Source organism: Hydra viridissima, unplaced genomic scaffold, assembly GCF_058129835.1.
Source record: "Hydra viridissima isolate aposymbiotic clone 2 unplaced genomic scaffold, HvirCarnegie_v1 scaffold_1, whole genome shotgun sequence".
Lineage (NCBI taxonomy): Eukaryota > Metazoa > Cnidaria > Hydrozoa > Anthoathecata > Hydridae > Hydra > Hydra viridissima.
The window spans coordinates 26,800,186-26,819,863 of NW_028324300.1; the positions used below are offsets into that span (position 1 = coordinate 26,800,186).

The 19,678-nt window shown below is 30.9% G+C and overlaps 2 protein-coding genes across 3 annotated transcripts in view; both read left to right on the forward strand.

Annotated features, from left to right (window-relative positions):
• LOC149894188 (mitogen-activated protein kinase kinase kinase 2-like) overlaps positions 1-19,678 on the forward strand; it is a 119,097-nt gene that overhangs the window by 58,959 nt on the left and 40,460 nt on the right. The gene's annotated exons all lie outside the window — the stretch shown is intronic.
• LOC149894190 (uncharacterized) lies at positions 4,506-5,875 on the forward strand. The gene is made up of 2 exons (XM_090100978.1): positions 4,506-4,787; positions 4,995-5,875. The coding sequence occupies exons 1-2, from the start codon at positions 4,647-4,649 to the stop codon at positions 5,742-5,744; spliced, it is 891 nt and encodes a 296-aa protein (XP_089957104.1). The 5' UTR covers positions 4,506-4,646; the 3' UTR covers positions 5,745-5,875.

Consider the following 19,678-nt stretch of genomic DNA (forward strand, 5'->3'; position numbering starts at 1 on the left):
ATTAAATTTGAGTTTTCAATATCCTTTGGTGTAATATCGAGCGCATTAACGCTTAAACGCATTCTTTATCAAACTGTCCGATTTATACTACATACGTCAGTAATAAAATGAACTTGTTTCATCTCATTTCGTTTTCTTATTGCTCTATCTAATTTGTAGATATACTTTTGACTTGTTATTTGTTTGTAAGGTAAAAAGTTCATTTCATAGTACTCTTTCTATTAATTTAGATTTGTTTGTTATTATTTTTACTGCTGTATTGTTAGCTTTTCTGTTAACTTGACAATTTCCTGTAAAAGGCTGTAAAAAACTGCTTCTGATGACTAGTTTCGTCACATTTAAAGCCTTTTTAAAAGTGTGGATAATATTTAAAAGCTAAGAAACGCAGAACGGGTTGAAAAGCGGTAAGTGTAACATCAAAGTAGCATGTAAAGTAACATCTAAGTAACATGTTACAGGTAGGAAAGATTGCTTGATGATCAGTAAAAGTGAAATAGCAAGAATGTTAAAAATTCAAGAAAATTTATGTAGGGGAGGGGGGGAGGGCAGTTTAGGACAGGGGTTGCTTAGGACATTGCGAGTAATTCTAAAAATACTATCTCTCAGACAAAGTAAATTATAATTGTCGACTAATATTACTTTCACACGTAAACGTCATAAGATTTCTTTCACAAAGGCAGTCAGGTAGCTTTTCTACAAACGTTTTGTTGTTTTTGATATTTTTTCTAATTTTTTAAATTCTTAAGTGTAGGGATTTACAAAGAAATTTCATCACCCAAGGAATAATTTTTTGCATATTTTGTGAAAGGGGTATGTTCTGCAACTAAAAAAAAAATTCAACGATAAAACATAAATTCTTCACAAAAATATTGTGGAATGTTTCCTAAGATCAGGGTTGAGGCAGTGTAGGACGATTTTCAGGGGGCACATTAGGACGTGTTGCGCGGATCATAACAAACTTATCTTCAAATAAAATTATACTAAGTTTAAAAAAGGTGCGCAATTATAAAAAGAAATGTGAAAGATTTACAAACGAGGAATATTTAAAAATTGCAGTTAAACATGTTTTTGATAAAAGAATTAAGTTATGAGAAGCTGGAGGTGTATTTGGGTTCTCTAAAAGTAGTTACAGAATAAATGCTCAGAAATAATAGAAAATCGAAATGTGATAACTTTTCAAGCAAATATTCTGTGAATCAAGTATTTACAGGTAATGCAGAAGAAGCTATGTTAGAAAATGATATGCTGAAATCATCAAAAATAAATTATGGTTTAACTTATTATCAAGCTAGAAAAAAAACTCATTAATGTTTTGAGATCTTTTTAAGAATAATTATGTTACTCCTAATAATTTTGTTGATTCTATTAAAGTTAATAATTACTGCTAAAAAAAAATAATTAGGTTTTAAGAAACATTTTTTGTCTTCTTTATATATTTCCTAAACTGCCCCAACGTTGTCCTAAACTACCCCCTCTTGTGGGGTAGTTTTGGACAATGGGTAGCTTCGATTTTAAGAAAAAAAAACAACTATTATTTATTTGAACTAGCTCGACTTTGGTTTTTTTTTAAGGAAGCAATACCTTAATTACCTTTTTCAGCAAAAAAATTATTTTTTTGTCAAACAGTACGGAATCTGTAATTTCTTTTTAAAAAAGTGTCCTAATGTGCCCCCCTCTTCCCTAGTAATACCTTAAAAACATTTAAAACGACAGGTGGCATCAAATGTCATGCAGGATCCGGAAGGTTCAAAAACAACCACAGAGCGCAAATCAGTCTTATAATTCGTCAAGTAAGAGCAAATCTGTTGTTTAGTTAGCGTTAACTTACCAACATATTCAACAATTTTCCTTTCAAACCGTGAAAAGGTTCTATCATCAAATACTCTTAAAAGAGTTTTACTGAAAAAAAAACGTTGCTTTTTATGCCGCTGTGAGAAAACCCATGCTGTTTTAATACCTTAACTTTCCTCTAAATCTGCGTTTTTGTGAAGCAAGGAACCTTTCTCCACCACTACGACTAATTTCATTCTGGTCTTTAAAAAGAATTCAACTTTTCAAACTATCCCAAAGAGGTTTAAATATGCAGGTATATTTTCATTATATCTAATCCTATTTTCTGACATTCATAATTAACCACCGACGGCGAAAAAATTTCATTTTTTCACTGCTATAAATTTGTCGTTTTTGCGATGAAAAAAAAAAAGAAATCTTAAAGAGTTGAAGTATGTTTCTTATAAGGAAGCACTTATAAGCTTGCCCTAGGCTAATTTCAACTTTAAAATGTTTTTGATCAATTGATGAATACTTTTTTATTCTGTGCTTTTGTGAAATACGCTGCTTTAGAGTTAAAAAAAAAAAAAAAGCTGATTGTGCGTTCAAGTTTCTTTTCTAGATTGCGTTCACTTAGTGAAAATCTAATATCTGTAATACTAACTGACGGCGGTTTGAAAATGTATTCATCCTAAATCAAAAGGCCAACTTCGTATACCAAAGAACAAACCGGGGAAATTTTGAGAGATAAAAAATAGGTCAATAGTTGTCAAAAACACGTATCTCATAATTTAGGACACATATTGTCTTACTTTTATAGTCCCACAACCCAGAACCTAAATGCTAAACCGAAATCCTGAGTGATTAGGCACAACAAAAAGTATATTAAGATTAATCGTACCACGGATTTTAATAACTGGGATGACTGTGGCATATTGTATACTAAACTTACAAAGAATGTATAATATGCATTAAAAATGTGAACGTTGAAAGCTGTTGATTTGCTAACATCATTTATTTTCAGTTTTAAACATTTTTTACGTACGCTTAAAACGTTTTTTAAAGTTTCAATAAACTAACTTTTTACTAATTTGGTTAATATTCTTTATATTAGACACCCCTCCGAACTTCTTCCATAGATTTAAACACTGTATGTTCCCAGGTTTGAAAACGGACAAAAAAAACTATTTAACAAACGCACAAATTGGACTAAGATAAATATTCTGTGTTAATATAATATTACCATCTGAGTCATAAATGTTATCCCTAAATACCTTTGTTTTCTCCTGTCCAAGGTTTAACAGTTTTATATTTATAGTTTAATGCTACTATTGAGATTGCTAATAACATAATTATTTGACCTTGGTTTGAATTACTACCAGTTCTAAACATCAGTTCTATTTTAAGAACTGACGTTTCCGCTCGGTGTAATTCTGATCGATTTCTTCAATTTCTTGCCTAGTCCTAATGTTTGTTTCCATGTTCTAGCATTGTAACCGTTTTCGTTTTGAAAACTAACAATTCTAATTGGATTAAGTTCATGATTGGTGTATTTCTAGCCTAATTCTCTTAGATCTAGCGTAGTGTCATTATTCGTTTTTTTAGAACTGACATTTCTAATTGGAACAAGTTTCTGCTCGGTGTGATTCTGGTCCAGTATTCGTTAACAAGTTCTAGCCCAGTGTAAATATTCGTTTTTTAAAAAAAATTCTTATTTCTTAATTAGATTTAGCTACCACTCGGTGTATTTCAAGACTGAGTCTCTCATTTCTAGCCTACGGTAAATATTCGTTATAATATTGACATTTCTAATCGTACAAAGTTCTTTCTCAATATATTTTTAGCTTGATTCTATTAGTTCTAGCCTAGTCTTAATATTCGTTTTCAAGTTCTAGCCCAAAGTCAATTTTCTTTTTTTTATAAATTATTGACATTTGTAATTGGATTATGTTTCTGCTCAGTGTAATTCAGGTCTAATTTTCTTAATATATTTCTAACTGATTTCAATAAAGGATTTAATATTGACATTTCGTTTTGGGTTAAGTTTCTGTACGGTGAATTTCAAGCCTTATTCTCTCAGTTAAAGCCAAGTCTTATCAATCGTTTTCAAAACCTCGCCCCAAAGTCAATATTCAATATTTTGAATTGGTATTAGATTAAGCTTCTGCTCCGTGTATTTCTAGCCAAATTAACTTAACCCAAGCCCATTGTCAATATTGCTTTTAAAATTAAAAAAACTTCTGATTCCCAGTCGGCACAACTCGGCGATATGTTACGCGTGGTTTCTGTTACGTGTTTAAAACCCGCTAAAACATAGAGAATAACACGTTTCAAGAATCGGTTTTCAATCCGAGAAATAAACTTGCTATATTTACCGAAACACCAATTATAATTGTGATGTATTTTATAGAATATTCTGTTTTTACGGATGGTTTCACCGTTGCAGAATCGTAGTATGATTTTGTAATAGGTTTTTGTAATGGTTGTGAAACCAGTGATAAAAACACGTGAATATTTAAAAGTTGACATACGCGCAGAAGCAATTACGGAAAGTGGATACTGACGAAGTTTCCTTAAAATCCTATAAATATAGCATTAGCGGTTTTTTTTTATGAACTTATTTGAAGCATTTTAAAAAGTATAAATTGAAGGAGAGACTTTTGGGCGGACATGTAATCGGCGCACCCCCCCCCCCCCCCCCTAAATTCGGTAAAACCGACAGTTTACGAGTCTGCTGGTTTGGTGCATTTTACAGAATCGGAATTCGAACGGTATTGGGTTTCGAACGGTACGAAAAAATTCATAAATAAACAGTTTACTTTTGCTTAATCACGTTTTAATATTTCACTCAAACTTAACTTCTCAAACCTTTGAAGATGTCTCCTCTGACACATTTTATTGAACTAATTAATGATGAAAATTTAATAAGATTTCTACAGCACCATAGAATAATGGATTCTCAGAACTATTGTGAATGTGGACATGCTATGAATGTTCAAAAGTATAATCGCTGTCAAGTAAATATTTTCGAAAAGTCTTAAACTTTTAGTTAATGAGTGTTGTTATTGTTTACTTTTGCTTTGTTTAAAGGTTTTTTAAGCTAAGTTTTTGATTTTGTTGTTTAACTTAAATAATAAAGATAAACAAAGCTTTTTTAAGCTTTAACTTTTTGTATTAATTTTGTTATCAGATAAATAGATTCATCAAGTTTACTTTTCATTTAGGATAAACATATCTGGAGATGTTGCAAATGTAAAAGGACAAAAACAATAAGAAATGGTTTTTTTCAAAGTTCTTCTTCACTTAGTATTAGCGATATTCTACAACTTATGTTCTTATGGGTTGCAGAGGTCCCTGTTACAACAGCCAGTGATATAGTTGGTGTTTGCAGCAATACATCAATTCAGTGGTACCAGTATTTCAGGGACATCTGTTCCTTTAAATTAATTGATGTTGCTAATATGAATCAGTTAGGTGGCCCTGGCCATGTTGTTGAAATAGATGAGACATTGATGTTTAAAAGAAAGAACAATGTAGGGCATGTTGTTGAACAACATTGGGTATTTGGAGCGTATGATGTAACAAATAAAAAAGGATATTTAACCCATGTAGAGGATCGATCTGCTGCATCATTGATTCCCTTAATTCAAAGATGGGTGGCTGTTGGTTCTACCATTCATTCAGATCAATGGGCTGCCTACAATAATTTGAAAAACATGGGCTATAACCATCTGACAGTAAACCACACAACTAACTTTGTTGATCCTGTAACCCAAGCAACATCAAACCATGTTGAGGCCTTTTGGAGTCGAATAAAGAGAAGATTGAAGTTTGTTTGCGGATCACAAGGTGATTTAAAGTGGAGTCGACTTGATGAAGCTATATACAGGGAGTATTTTGCTTTCAAGTCTGAGAATCTTTGGCAAAACTTTACTCTTTATTTGCAACATATACATGACAAGTATCCTCTCTAATGAAATAAAATAAAAATATTTTCAGTTTATTTTGCTTTATTAGAGTTTATAAAAAGTTTTTTCTGTATAAAATTTAGTTGAAAAATGAAACTGTTTATTTATGAGTTTTTTCTTCCGTACATTTGCAACATCTCCAGATATGTTTATCCCAAATGAAAAGTAAACTTGATGAATCTATTTATCTGATAACAAAATTAATACAAAAAGTTAAAGCTTAAAAAAGCTTTGTTTATCTTTATTATTTAAGTTAAACAACAAAATCAAAAACTTAGCTTAAAAAACCTTTAAACAAAGCAAAAGTAAACTGTTTATTTATGAATTTTTTCGTACCGTTCGAAACCCAATACCGTTCGAATTCCGATTCTGTAAAATGCACCAAACCAGCAGACTCGTAAACTGTCGGTTTTACCGAATTTAGGGGGGGTGCGCCGATTACATGTCCGCCGACTTTTGTAGAGCAGTTTTTAATGAGTAAAGTAGATTTAAAGTTGAAAAGTTGTGTTCCCTACAACAGCTGCTTCATTTTGTATTTTCTTGAAGATTCAACAGTATACTTAGAGTACATTGGGGGAAAATATTTGTCAAAAAAAATATATTATTAAATATACATTTATATGTTAAGTAATTACAGTTTTTGTATGTATTAGACTTTAATGTTACTGCTTTTCATATATTTGTTGCCTTATGTAGAGTTTAGACCAAGCCTATGCAATATATTAGATATATCTATATTTCTGGTAAATATTTTTTGTTGTTGTTGCCATAATGTACATTAATTTGTTGGATATAAGCAAAAAAATGTTGGATGTTATAACAATAGTTGGATGTTATAATATTCTCAATAAAATGATAGTGTGTATATCTGTAATATGGCAATATTATGGATATATACCTATATTTATATTTTTTCTAATAATTAGGTTTGTTTCCTATATTTTAACATTTTACAAGTTTTTTTAGTTAATGCTGTAAAATTAGCAGTTTAACAAAAATGAAGATAGCAAATTCAACATCATATATAAAAGAATATATAAAGAAATGTCAAGCAGCTTTAGCTGGAAATATATTTTTGGCTTGTGCTTTCAATTTATCTTCATCAAGCTCTCATTCTCAAACGAAAGGGTATTTTATCAATTTTTCAAAGAAGCACTAAAGAAATTAGGTCTGTTGAAGTGGGCATAAATATTGACAACTTACCTGTACATTAACCATAAATTTTCAATTTTGGCTGATGGAATTTGGCAGCGTGGAATTTCTATTAATGACATTGAATTGCCATTTCGTGTTCTCTCATTTCTTTGTGATGCACCTGCACAAGCATTTATTAAATGTGTAGTGGGACACACTGCAAAGTTTGGTTGTGAAAGATGCTCAATAGAGGCAACACCAGAAAATCATAGAATAGTTTATTTAAAAACTGGTAGAAAGTTGAGAACTGATATAGTTTTGTAAAGGATGTTATCCAAATCACAAACTATTTGATAGTCCTCTTTTTCAGCTAAATGGAATTTACATCATTAAAGATTTGCACTTGAAGTTACATTTGAACAGGTTACCTAAATAAATGAGTTAGTAAAATTTGAAAATGCCTTTAGGACAATAAAAGAAAAGTTTAAGTGAAAATTTGATGCAAATGGAACTGTGTGTAAGGATGCAAAAGCGCATTGTTATGCAATTTTAGACTCTGATGACGAAAAAAATACAATCAAAAGTTAACCATGGTAACCATGTGCCAAACAAGCAATATACTGACCATTTGTCATCAACACATGACTTACCTTTGATTTTGTCGACAGTTTTATTGTCATTAGTGACATGGAAGATTTCTGAAAAACAGTTAAAGACTTATTTAAGTGAAAGGTTAAAGCAAGGAATGAAAAGAGCACTTTCTGCCAAGAGACTGATCAATTTATGCATTTACTTTTATTTGCCGTTTTTTAAATTTAGATATATGCATATATCTTTAATTTTTGAAGAAATATAGCTACATTAATTTTTTGGCTTGGAGAAAATAAAGAAAAGGAGAATTATGTTATAAATATAATGTAGTAAATAATGAAAGGAACATTAATGTTCCTTTATTATGATAATTTATTTTCCTTATAATATAAGTTGTACGTTGATTATCTTAAACGAACAAGTTATTCTAATAAATTAAAATGATTTTAAAAGTTTTCTTGATTGAAACTTTAGTATAAACACGTGACAGAATTAGTAAAACTCACGTAAAATCTAGATATTTTTAATTTCGCTTAACCCGTCTCGTACACGTATTTGATCAAGATTTAAGTTCCAAACTGAAACTTTGTTTAATACGTGCTTGAAACCTTTTAAGACACGTATTTAAAACCTCAATAAACACGTGTTTGAAACTTCATAAAAGATGTGTCAAACACCAGTAAAATTTCCGTGAAATCTACGTGTTCTTGGTTTACGCCTGGATCGTGACGAATACGTGTTTATAAGGGTTTTAATTCCGAAATTGAAACTAGATGTGCCGACTGGGTTGTATTAACTTTCTGCTAAATGAATTTCTAGATTAATTCCCTTTGTTCTTGGCCATTGCAAGTTTCTGCTAAAGGGTTGGTTTTCTGGCACTAGTTCTATCTCAGTGTCAATATTCGCTTTAACATTGACATTTCTAATAGGATTAAGTGATTGCTTCGTGTATTTCTAGCCTGATGTTTTTAATTCTATCCCATTGCAAATATTTGTTTTAAAATTGAAATTTTGGGTTGGATAAAGGTTCTGCTAAAGGGTTGGTGTTTACGGTTTTTTGGCTTAAAGCTCTTAGTTTTAACCATGTGTCAATATTCATTTTTTAGAAACTGATAATTCTAATTGGTGTAAGTTTCTTCTCGGTGTAGCTCCAGCCCAATTCTTCAATTTCTAGCCGTTTTCAAGATTCTAGCCTAATAATAATATTCGTTTTCAAGATTCTAGCCTAGTGTCAATATTCGTTTCAAAATTGACATTTCTAATAGGATTAAGTTTCTGCTCGGATTATTTCTTGCCTAATTCTCATAGTTCTTGTTGAGTGTCAATATTCGTTTAACAAATGTTACCTATTACATATAAGCTAGTATGCTTATTGTAAAAACCCGGGACTAACCGATGTAGAGAACTAAAACTCAATTGTTCGCAAAAACATCAAAGTGTGAATTGCGACGCAACCCTCGCATCGAACCTTAGGATCTTCTATGGGCCACTCGTGCACCAAACCTTTATAGTGAAGATCATCTTTGCCGCCAATCCCTGCTTTAACTCAAGCTTTTTCCCTATATAACATAATAATCGATATTTGTTGATAAAAATTTTTCACTCTTCTAATTCTCTCTAAAAAATGCAGAAACTTCATAAAAAGCATTTATCATTCAAAGAGTTAATAAATGAAAGTTTAACATTTAAATGTACAGCAGATTCACTTTCGACCTTCTCATGAACACTTGAGCAAAAGTCTTTTAACAAGAAATATGTCGTTTATTGTAAAAACAAACACTTGAACAAAACTTAAATCCTTGTTAAAAAACGTTGTTAATTATTATTGAACTTCATTATATTACATTAAAAACTTATCAAAGAACTTCCTTCCATTCTAACATCATTCTGCTCTGACATATTATATATGCATATATATTGAGATTGTACTGCATTACTCTCAGATTAAGATTGTTGCAGATTAAAAAGTCCTTTTAAACTGAAAGTCTTTTTTCTGAATATGATATACTTTAATAGGGTTAGTGCAGAACTAATTGTAAAGATGAAAAAATTCAAATAACTTTGAAGTAAACAATGAACATATTTCAAGGGTTTTTAGTTATTCACTATGATTTTAAAATATAAGAATTTGTTTCTATCTTATTCTGAATTTCTTAACATTAAAATAGAATATAATGATAAGTTTTAAAACATTTATTGACTTTTATCATTATTTTAAAAATAGAGTCAACTAATAAATATATTCAAATTTAAACCTATTAAGTTATCCAAAAAAATATTACAAAATAAAAGTTAAACTTACACCAGCATAAGTTAACAATGAGGACTAAACTTATAAACCAACATGCCTTTTTAAAAACTGGATTTACACATGTAAGGAGTTGTTTAAAGCTAATGGCTCGGGAAAAGCAGCAAAATGCACCCAGTTTAATTTGCAAGGAAATCAAGTATTCCCTTGCAAGGCGACGGGTCATGAACTTTTCATAAAAAACAATTTACATGTTGAATGCAATTTTGGCCTAAAGTCATTTTACCATTTAAATATGAAACTAGTTTTTTACATTTAATTCTTCTATAATTTTGTTTTTATCATTATAACGTATGCACCTTGAAAGATTTTTAATCTTAAACATGAATGATAACATCTTTTTAATGACCTCAATTTTCCTCTTCACAATGGTTAATTCTATCTATGACACTCTCTTTAACTGCTTGCAATCTAAATTTGTTTATAATTAAATATTCTGAAAAATAGGGTCCAATATTAGTTTTTTTAAATTGGCAACAGTTGGGGGTTTATAAGGAAACACTCGTTATTTCAAATATTAGGCAATCTCAACAGAGATTGAGATAAAGAGCTCAAAAAAAGTTCACAAGGTCGAAAACTTGTTGAAATTTCCTGAAAAAATAACTTCAAAAAAGTTTCAAAAAAAATTTATAGGCAAAACTCTAAATCAATAATGATAGTGTTTCCCATTTAAATGGTGAAAAAAGTCTACCCAAAATTAGAGAAAGAAAAAGTGAAAAACAAATTGTAGTCCAGAATATTTGGGGCACCCTGTATATTTTTCAATTACATCAGAATAAATCTGTTTATTTATCAAAAAATGAGATAAAAAAGCTCTGGTATTCAGAGAGTGATAAAAAGGTAGAAGAGAATAGTTTTCAGGTCCTAGCAAGTTTTGAATGTTTTTTTTAGTTGTTGATTTTCTTTTTATTTTTATATACATTTTGTGTGGCTAACAAAAAGTTTGTAAAAATTTTCTTTTCAATTTAAAAAAAATTCACAAACTTATCTATTTGAAAAGGAACAATGTAATTAATATCTAATGAATGAAAGCTTAAAAAAAAGAGTGAAATCCCTTAAAGTCCCCTTCCCCATCTCTTTAATGGACCTGTTGTAATTTAAAATAGGAATGTAAGGAAGGCTTTTTAATTAAATATTATAATTTATAAGGAAATATATAACCAAGCTACTATGGTAACTAAAGTATGATTTTATGAAATAGAAAGTCTTTCCTCATGAAATTCTGCCTACAAAAAGACCTTGTGCTGTACACAAAACTAAAGGTTTGCTGTAAGTTAACTTAGCGTCAAAATTTGCATAAAACAGATTCACAGTATAAAAAATTTTGTTAAATGGGCATCAACTTTTTTATTAACATTTGTAATTCCTTAGCTGGTTTTTTAATAACCACTTCTCATTAGCAACTAAATAATCAATTTAAGCTTTTTTGTAAATTGCATCAAGTTAGGCATAGGTTAAACAGTGTCCAATGTAGGTAGACTTTTTTTTATCAGTAATCGCACACACACACACACACACATACACACACACATATATGTATATATATATGTATCTCTATAAAAAATGTGATTACTGATAAAAAAATTCTATAATACCTATAATACCTATAATACTCATTAAATGGATGTTGAAGAACAAGAGCATACTTAAAAATTAATATCATATTAATTTATCTCAGGTTACATTTTCAACAATAATGTGGTTTTCTAAATAATTTACAATCTATTCAGAGTATTTAAAATGTTTTATTTTCTGATTGTGCATTTTAACACTTTGTAGGTAAGAAGAATAACAATAAATATATGTGAAAAGCTTTAAATGACGTTGTAGACAACTTGTGGGTAATTACAGAGCTCAAAACAACATTGAAGCCATATACAAACTTCCCTGCGCATACCAGAATTCGAGTTTAAGAAATATTGCAACTCGATGCACCATAAATTCACTAGGAAAAGAAATCAGGAGAAAAGTATTTTAAAAGCCTGTTGAACATAATGGCTCATGCCAAAAAAAAATCTTCCAGAATCAAGACTTTAAAAAAAAAATTGCTGTAATGTAATTGTTAAATATAAAAAAAAAAGGGCAAAAAATTACAATGATGCTGATAACGTTAATGATGATGATGATGATGATGATGATGATGATGATGATGATGATGATGATGATGATGATGATGATGATGATGATGATGATGATGATGATGATGATGATGAAGATGATGATGATGATGATAATGATGATGATGTTGATGATGATGATGAAAGTGGCAACAGCAATAAAAAAAGATGCTTACATTACATTGTGTATTGGGGATATCAACAACACCTGTCCAACACCTGTGAAATAGATAAAAAAAAGGGCAAAAAATTAAAATAATGCTGATAACGTCGTTGATAATGATGATGATGATGATGATGATGATGATGATGATGATGATGATGATGATGATGATGATGATGATGATGATGATGATGATGATGATGATGATGATGATGATGATGATGATGATGATGATGATGATGATGATGATGATGATGATAATAATGATGATGATATTGTATGATGATGATAACGATTATTTACAATCACATTCAGAAAAGAAATAAAAGTTTTTTAATTACCTGAATAGTAGACTAATGTTCAGATGACTCATTTTTTTAACTGATGGTTCAATCGAAATCCAAAACTTCCACATATGGGTAGAAGGTTACCTTCTTTTCCTGAAGGTAATCTTCAAATTCTTCTTTGATAGGTTCAATACAAGTCTAAGAAGGATTGAATATTCTATTACAATAGGAAATCAAACTATTAAATAACAAAAAAGCAACGAGTTACAAAAATGATGGCAAAAATGATGATGATGATGATGATGATGATGATGATGATGATGATGATGATGATGATGATGATGATGATGATGATGATGATGATGATGATGATGATGATGATGATGATGATGATGATGATGATGATGATGATAATGATGATGATGGGAAAAATGTTTCTAAAAAAGCAGATACTTTTAAAACACATTAGTTGAGTAAGTTTGAGAAAACTGTATATTAATAGAATAAAATACAATAAGCTAATGATTAAAGATTGAATATTTATCACTAGTGATGGTTCTTCTACCTTCTCCTGGCTTTCTCAGGAAATTCTTGCCAAAAACAGATCTGCATGAGAGGACTGATCTTCACGCCTCTCGTGCAAACAGATTTCTTTACTTGGATGAACACGTGTCTAAAAACGAATGTTAGTTTTGATTAAAACAGGCAACCAATAAAACAAACATACAAAAATGCCATATAATTTCAAAAAAGATGTTAATGATGGTGATGATGATAATGATGACATTGTTGATGATAATGATTATGGTGTTGATGATGATGATGATGATGATGATGATGATGATGATGATGATGATGATGATGATAATGATGATGATGATGATGATGATGATGATGATGATGATGATGATGATGATGATGATGATGATGATGATGATGATGATGATGATGATGGTGATGATATTGTATATGATGATGATATGATAATGAAGATGATGATGACGATATTGTATAAGATGATGATGATGATGATGATGACGATGATGATGATGATGATGATGATGAAGATGATGATGTTGATGATGAAGATGATGATGTTGATGATGATGATGAAAGTGGTAACAATATTAAAAAAAAGATGCTTACGTGATGATGTATATTGGGGATAACAACAACACCCGTCCTTCTCTTTCTTTTGAAATTGGTTTGAACTTTATCTTTTTGGCTTAATTTTATTGAGAACAAAGTTTTTATGGAGAATAAAGTTAAATTTTATATAATTTTATTGACAATAATGCTTTTATTGATATATAAGTTATATAAATTATATTGTATGAGCATCCAAAAAGTGAATACTCAGTGAAGAGAGGCCTAAATTGAAGTTATAAATAAATTCAAAAAATTAAAGTATATATGCATTTTGTATATTGTATAATACCTTTTTTTATTTTTCCATCTGTTTACCCATCGGCAACAATTTGTCATTAAATTGATTAGCTATTATAAATGTTGCATGTTAGTTATGCTAATAGCTGTCAAAAGCAACACTCTTAAAACTTTTATGTGTTATCATTGAACAAAGAACTTTTGTAGAAGAATACAAATTATATATATTATTAACTCTGATATTTGGTAAACAACTGTCTAATGCATAAATAGCTCGTATGCAAACTATATATAGCTAGATTAAACAAAACAACAAAGACGCAGAAACTTATAGTAATATACAACAAATAATATACAACAAACTTATAATAACTTTACAACAAGCAAAATCACACGTTCTTTACCATTTCTCAATCACGCTATGAACTTTTTACTATGAACTTTTATACTACGAACGCTATATATTATATTCACGCTTTTCACTTATTACTACGACCCGAATTAAAATGAATTTAAGAACGGCAACAATCTTGAACCCTTTTTATACACAACACCACTTGTTTGGTCTCATGACAACGAACAAGACCCGTTTAGTATTTAGCACACGTTCAAATGCTTGATCTCGCGTTATAATTTATGTCACGTAACAAGTGTTTCATGACGGAACGATCTTTAATCTCAACACGTTTTCATTTCTGGCTTTTGAATGCTTTGAAAGTATTTTTGTTTATGAGTTTTATTTAACATACGGTATTAACTTAGGAAAGTGACATAACAGTTGCTATACTAGGAACGAAAGTTTAAGTATCGCAACTCGTTCTTAGTTAGAAGTTAAGAACGAGTTTGCAATGTTTTTCCGTTAAATAACACCCCTCTTGAAATGATGTAGCGGCCGAAAAACAAACAAAATACGTGCAAACAAAACTAAACTAAGATATGTTTTACGGCGACTTTGTTTGTTTTCGTTCTAAACTCTTTTCATGATTTTTGTTGCTAAGTTCTTTTTAAGACGAATGTGCAAAAACTACTTTTGAAATATTTACTTTTGGAATCCAGATAACTCTTCACCAAGATGCATCAGCAAAATGAGTTGTTTTCTAATATTGAAAAACTCCATGTTGGAGACTACGAACTCCTTATACTTATTCTTTGATAATTTATTATTGTTTTTTCAAAACGACAATCAAGCAACATGAAAACACATGAAATGAGATGAATTAAACGAGTTGGACAGTCAAGATGGTCATCGTCTTATTAAAATCAAAACTTACAAAGAGTCAAAACATAAAGGTGGTTTAAATGTGCAGGTATATTTCCATTATATCTAATCCTATTTTCTGACATTCATTATTAACCACCGACGGCAAAAAAATTTCATTTTTTTGTCGTTTATGCGATGAAAAAAAAAGAAATTGAAAACAAGAACTGAAGTTTGTTTCTGAAAGTGACTCTACGCTAGAATTAAGAGACTCAGGCTAGAAATACAATTAATAGGGTCAATATTAATACGAATATTGACACTAGGTTAGAATTAAGAGATTCAGGCTAGAAATACTTTGAGAATGGTCAATATGAAAACGAATCTTGACACTGAAAGAAAGAAAGCTTGATCAAAGAGTTGGAAATGCTAACTAGGACCCTAGTACTCAGAGGTTACCCACTGCATGCCATTAAAAAGTATATCAACTAAGCATTACGTTAAATACAACATGACCTTATTAACAAAAAAAGGACACCAAAGAGAGACAAAATATTCTCGCTGATCACAGTACACACAAACGTAGGTAAAGCCATAAATCAAATCATACTAAAGCATTGGGAAATAATGAAACAGGATACCCATTTAATAAATATTTGGCCATCCCCACTAAAAACAACATATCGGAAAACAAAATCAATCAAAGACTCTTTAGTACATACGGCACATACAGTCCGGACAAACCAAAATATACATAACCATAATCACTTAGAATAGAGACATTCATTTTTATTAGAAACGGACAAGAGTTATTAGAAAGGGACAAGAATTATTTAGTTGCTTGGAAGTGAACAGAACATCAAGAATGATGATACTAATTGTCTTATGAATCTTTTAGGATACAGCTATAATCGAAGTACAGCTCCAGCAAGCAATAGAATTTGAAAACTCCATACCAATCAATCACATTGACTTGGAGTGTCATCGCTTGTACACCCAAATGAATGGAGATTGAACCGCTCGCCTTACCATAGCCGCGCCGTAATATATTACCTGAGGGACCGAACATAGAAAACATTTAATAAAACCCCCAACCTTGTTCCCAACCTCCATATACCTTCCTACAACCCAAACCTTGCCCTTTCCTAGCTAAATACTCCCCAGACCATCAATCTTGTTCCCAACCTCCGTATACCTAATCAACACACACTAAACCTAAACCTTCCCCTTCCCCTTTACCCATCTCCTTACCTTCATTAAAAGAAAAACATATTAGCAAAACACAAAAACGACGCCCTCACAGTATTAGGGATTTTTTAGGACAGTCATTTTTCTCCAAAGATAGGCATTTTGTGTCAATAAAGACAAAAAATGTCTATCTTTGGAGAAGAATGATTCATTAATTTAACTGATCAAAGGCTTTTTGGACCCTGGATTCAGTCTGAGCCTAAGTTCTTATCCGTAAGGATATGCGGACGCTGCAAGACAAACTTATAATTAAAACAGAAAGATAAAGTTATCAGTAAAGCTGTGGAGACTTCCTGGATAAATGGTTGTGATCAAGTTAAAAAGTTGGGAAGAATTAAACTAAAAGATGGCAACTGCAATTGTGCTATTTGCTGCCTAGGGAATGTACTAAAAGCAGTAGTACACTTAATCTTTCTGAATTCATCTACGTAGAATCTGAAAAGATTACATTCGAAAAAATAAATACATTTTGCTCAGAATGCTGTCAAATTGTTGGTCCTGGTATTCGACATCCTTGCAGCAAAAAAAAAACACTGTTCAAAAACTTCACGCCTTAATTACTTCAAAGAACCAAAATATCGCTGACATAGTTGTTTCTTGTACGCTAAAAAAAATATCTGTTGTTAGTGATTGTCAAAAAATAAAACTTGCAGCAGGAGGAAAAGCTCTTCCTGTTAAAGGATACAGAGACCGATCACCTTTAAGGCATATAAGACGTGAAACAACCATGAACTTGAAGATAAACCATGATCTTCCAAATTGTGCAGTGTTAGAAATAATGAAGGAGATAAAAAAAGACGATCTGGAATACAGGAGAACACCTATGCTGAAGATACGAACAGGTCACGCTACTTAAATAGGTTTTACGATGTGATAAAATGTCAGCTCAAGATCGGTAAAAAGTTTTTTGAAAAAGATATTGTTTATTGTACTGACCTATCTATGCTCGTAACTGAAGCTTGTTCCTTCAGAAAAATGGGTATTTTTAATTCTGTTGTACGCGTTGGTATTGATGGAGGGCAGGGATCTCTAAAGATTGTCATGAACGTGTTTGACCCATCAGTATTAGGTTTTCAACCAAGAAACCAGAAGTACACCGGGGTCAATAAAGTGATTTTGTTTTAATTTTGTTTTAAATTTTGTTTACTTTGGTAGCTGAATGCTGTTTTGGGATGAAACTCGATATATCCAACAAAGAAAAAATAGACAAGTTTCAAGAGTCCATGCATCACTTAAAAGTATATGTCCATGATGCAGTAAAGATTTCACTTGTATGGAAATTTCACATAATCAGGCTCCATCTCAAGGAGTGTCTCGATAGGCAGAAAATCCCGCTCGGTATTATATCAGAACAAACATTTGAAGCAGTGCATAAAAACTTAATCAAGACACTGAAAAGGTTCGCAGTGTCTGAGAAAAACGTCCATCACGGTGAAAAGCTAAGAGCTATGGTTGTTGAATACAGTTCAACGAGATTATAAGAAGATTTTCAAGAATACATTTAGATTGAAAAAATACCATTTTCTTTTTCATTTTTGTAACTTATTATAAATTTTAAAATACTGTTTGTGGCATTCCATTTGTCTGATTTCGTTATCGGAGATTTTTTCAAGTTTTGTGTGTGTCAGTAGAGATGGAAAATTTGCATTCCTAATAAATTTTTGACAAGAAGGTAATTGCAACTATTATTTTGCTAATATTCATTAAAATGATAATTTTTTTGCTAAAAATTACTGCAGTCGGATCAAAGGGGCAGGAATACCCTTGAAAAATGACCCCTGCTTCCCCCTGATTGAAAGAAATTATTTTTTGAAAAAATAAATTCTTTATCTTGAATTCAAACTTAAATTGTAAAAAGATTTCATATTTTATCAAAATATATTTTGACGCTCAAAAGATATAGCCATATAAAGTTTAGGACCCCCTCATTTTTCGAAGGTTTTAAATATTTAGAAAAATGGTCAAAAAAATGCGGTTTTTAATTCGTTTTCAACAATTTCTATTTCATGTCAGCCTGCTCGAAAGAGTGGTCAAAAAAATCTGAAGTAAAAATAACTTTATTTTAAAACCTCTAAAAATGAGCAGTGTAAACTGAAAGAACTATCTTTCGAAATTATTAACTTTGGATTTATCGACTATCTATTGTTTTTTGTTTTAAAGTGCTCGTGTCAACATTTTTTCAGACTAAAAATTTACAATATTGGCATTTTGAGATTATAGATTTTTATACATATTTAGATAACTCAGATTTTTATATATATTTAGAAAACTTAGATTTTTTATTTATATTTAGAGAATTTCTAAGATATATCGCACTGATTTGACAAAAGTAATGAACTACAACGAATCTTTGACAAACATTGATTGGTTTGATTCAATGTAGTTTTAGAAACTAAGATTGTTAACATTACTTTGTTAACAGAAAGTAAGTTGGTTCAAGTATTTCTATCAATTTTCAACTGCGGTGAGTCTGGTTTACCATGGGTCCACAAACCGTTAAAAGTAACATTCAGCAGGCAATTACTGTCTGTAACACAACGTGGACACAACTGAAGCAAAAAACTTTCTAATCGAAGCTAAAAGATTAGCATTTATAAGTAAGACGTTTTAAATATTGCTTCTTATAAAGATAATTTTCGCTTTTGATTTTTGATGTGTTTAGATTGAAAAAAACTAAAACTTTGAATAAAATTCACAATTTTAATATAAAGATTAAAACAATTTAAGGAGAAAGTTAATAAAAAACGGCTTATGAAAAAAAACTAAACATTTTGTTGGATATCCATTTTTTTTTATTACTGCAGCAATCCTACGAGGCATTGAGTCCACTAAATTGCTCAAATTTTCAGTGCTGGTCACGTGAAACCAGGACTTGACTATGGCCTCTATTAATTGTCGCTTGTTGCCAGGTTTTTTTATTTCCTTACATGTTTTTTCAGTCGAGACCACTGGCTTTCTATCGGATTCAGGTCCGAACTGTTTCCAGGCCACCTCAAAACGTTTACCTTTTTGGCTTTAAACCAATTTTTGAGAGTTTTTGCGGTGCGGCATGTAGCACTGTCCTGCTGGAACACGCAGGTTTCTGTTTTGCCCTCAAACAAATCATCAATCGATGGGAGTAATTTGGCTTCTAATAAGTTTTCTTGGTACTTTTTGGCGTTTAAAATACCATCAACAATGTGGATACGACCCACAGCATCTTTGGTCATGCATTCCCACACCATTACACCAATAGGATGCTTCATTGTAACCTATGGGCACTCAGGTAAAAGATCTTTACAGGGCCTTCTTCTCACATAATTGATTCCATCACTTCCAAAAATGGAAATTTTGCTTTCATCACTCCGAATAACTCTTGCCCAGTCTTCCTTTGTCCACTCCTTGTGTACTTTTGCCCAAATGAAACGATTCTTGCTTTGTTTTTTGTTTAAGTATGGTTTTTTTTCTGGGTCTTTTTGCTTTTAAACCATTTTCAAAAAGCCTTCGGCGAGTTGTTCTTGAACTAACC

Excerpts from the sequence above, each read along its gene's own strand:
- LOC149894190 (XM_090100978.1), top strand. The coding sequence starts at position 4,647 with ATGTCTCCTCTGACACATTTTATTGAACTAATTAATGATGAAAATTTA. Across the intron at positions 4,788-4,994 it reads AAAAGTATAATCGCTGTCAA|GATAAACATATCTGGAGATG; the intron begins GTAAATATTTTC and ends CTTTTCATTTAG.